The 2019-nt window shown below is 54.0% G+C and overlaps 1 protein-coding gene across 1 annotated transcript; it reads left to right on the top strand.

Moving 5' to 3' along the window:
- Positions 1–1749, top strand: F2RL3 (F2R like thrombin or trypsin receptor 3). The gene is made up of 2 exons (XM_065748687.1): positions 1–95; positions 662–1749. Exons 1-2 carry the CDS (start codon positions 5–7, stop codon positions 1732–1734), a joined length of 1164 nt encoding a protein of 387 aa, XP_065604759.1. The 5' UTR covers positions 1–4; the 3' UTR covers positions 1735–1749.
- Positions 1750–2019: the final 270 nt, after the last annotated feature.

The raw sequence follows: 2019 nt of genomic DNA, 5'->3' as shown, positions 1-2019 counted from the left end.
CAGCATGGGGACCTCCAGGAGCGGGTGGCTGGCACCCCAGCTCACACTGAGCTGTGCTGCGTGGGGACTGAGCCTGGCTGCACTGGACTACGATGGTGAGTGGGCATCTTTGGGGTAACAACTGCTTCTTAAAGCACAGGAGGTTTGGGATTTCCAAAATGAGTCCTTGGGGATCTTGAAACAGGAGGAGATAGAAGATGCTTGAGGAAGGGAAGTTAAAATCAGTGTGGAACAAAGCGGCAAGAGAAAGAAACAGAGGAGTAGAATAGAGCACTTGAAACAAAATCTTCAGCTAAAGATTAAGCTCTCACAGAAATAGCTTTACACTGGAGTGGCCCTGGACCTTAGGACTCTGAAAGTTGGGCAGAGGGTTTGTGCCCTGGTTCCCCTGCTACCCATACTCCATCGCAACTGCAAGTGATGGGAAGCAGAGCAGGACATGTCAGTTTGCAGCAAAGGCTCCTGATGGTCACTGCTGCACTAACTCCATGTCAGCTTTTTCTGCCCCTGACACAACAGCATTTTAATGCTCTTGCTGCCAGGAACCCAACACAAAACGCAGTGCCTTTGAATTCGGTGTAAGCATCATGGATCGAGCCTGCCCTGCAAAGCACTAGCATTAACATGCATAGCAAGTAACAGACTGCATTTGCACCCACAGATTACTCTCAAAACAGCACCAGCGAGCAGGCAACAGCAGAGAACACACCATGCCCCCGAGCCATCCCTGGGGAAAAGGCAACAATAGACAACGTCACGTACCTGCTGCTGCAGGAGGCTGCTCGCTCCCAGCTGAGCAGCAGGGTCACGGTGCTGCTCATCCCCTGCCTCTACAGCCTGGTCTTCCTGCTGGGGCTGCCCTCCAACGGGCTGGCCCTCTGGGTTCTGGCTACCAGGGCTGAGAAGCTGACCTCCACCATCTTCCTGATGAACCTGGCTGCAGCAGATCTGCTGCTCATATCGGTGCTGCCCTTCAAGATTTCCTACTACTTCCTTGGGAACAACTGGCCCTTTGGGGAAGGTCTGTGCAGGGTCACCACGGCTTTCTTCTATGGGAACATGTACTGCTCAGTGCTGCTGCTCACGTGCATCAGCGTGGACCGGTACCTGGCCGTGGTGCATCCTTTCCTCTCACGCTCTTTTCGCACTCCTGCCTTCGCTGCCTGGGTCTGCACTGCTGTCTGGCTCTGTGCTGCTGGCATCACTCTGCCCCTGACCCTGCAGCAGCAGTCGTACCCCCTGTACAGAGCACACATCACCCTGTGCCACGATGTTCTCCCTAGGCAGGAGGACGATGGGTATTACTTCTACTACTTCGTCTGCCTCATCGCCTGTGCTTTCCTTGCTCCGCTGGTGGTGATGCTGTTCAGCTATTGCTCAGTGCTGCAAGCCCTCCTGGGCAGCAGGAAGCGCTACTCCCACTCCATGAAGCTCACGGCTCTCGTGCTGTTCACTCTCGTGGCCTTCTACACCCCCAGCAACGTCCTCCTCCTTGTTCATTACTCCAGCTATCACTGCAAGCTGTACGGCAGCTTGTACATGGGCTACATGGTGAGCCTGGCCATCAGCACCTTCAACAGCTGCGCCGACCCCTTTGTCTATTACTACATATCAGAAGATTTCCGGGAGAAGGTGAGGAGCAGATTCTTCAATCGCAGCAAAATCCCCACCACGTCCTTACAAACCTCCAAAGAAACACTCCCTCAGAAAAGCTCCAAGGAGTCACTGGTTTAAGCCTCCATCCCAGCTGCCTGCCCCCAGGCACCCCCAACACCCCCCGGGGATAGGACAAAGACAGCACTTTGTTATTTCAGTACTGGGAGTTAACTTTCATCCAGAGCACCGAGGAGCAGTTCCTCATAGGCAAATCCCTGGAAGGAAGAGCCAAGTCCTTCTGTCCGCATGGCTACAACCAAATCAGCGTAGGCCACAGCATTCCTCGAGGGATGTTGAGTGCTGAACACATCTAGATCTGTGATTGAGACACTGCACAGAGCTTCTCATCTGGTTGCACACTGC

This window comes from Cyrtonyx montezumae, unplaced genomic scaffold (genome assembly GCF_038088225.1).
Source record: "Cyrtonyx montezumae isolate F1298 unplaced genomic scaffold, pur_monq_1.0 scaffold_51, whole genome shotgun sequence".
NCBI lineage: Eukaryota > Metazoa > Chordata > Aves > Galliformes > Odontophoridae > Cyrtonyx > Cyrtonyx montezumae.
Note: the sequence above shows the minus strand (reverse complement) of the source record. Positions and strands in the feature narration are given on the sequence as shown.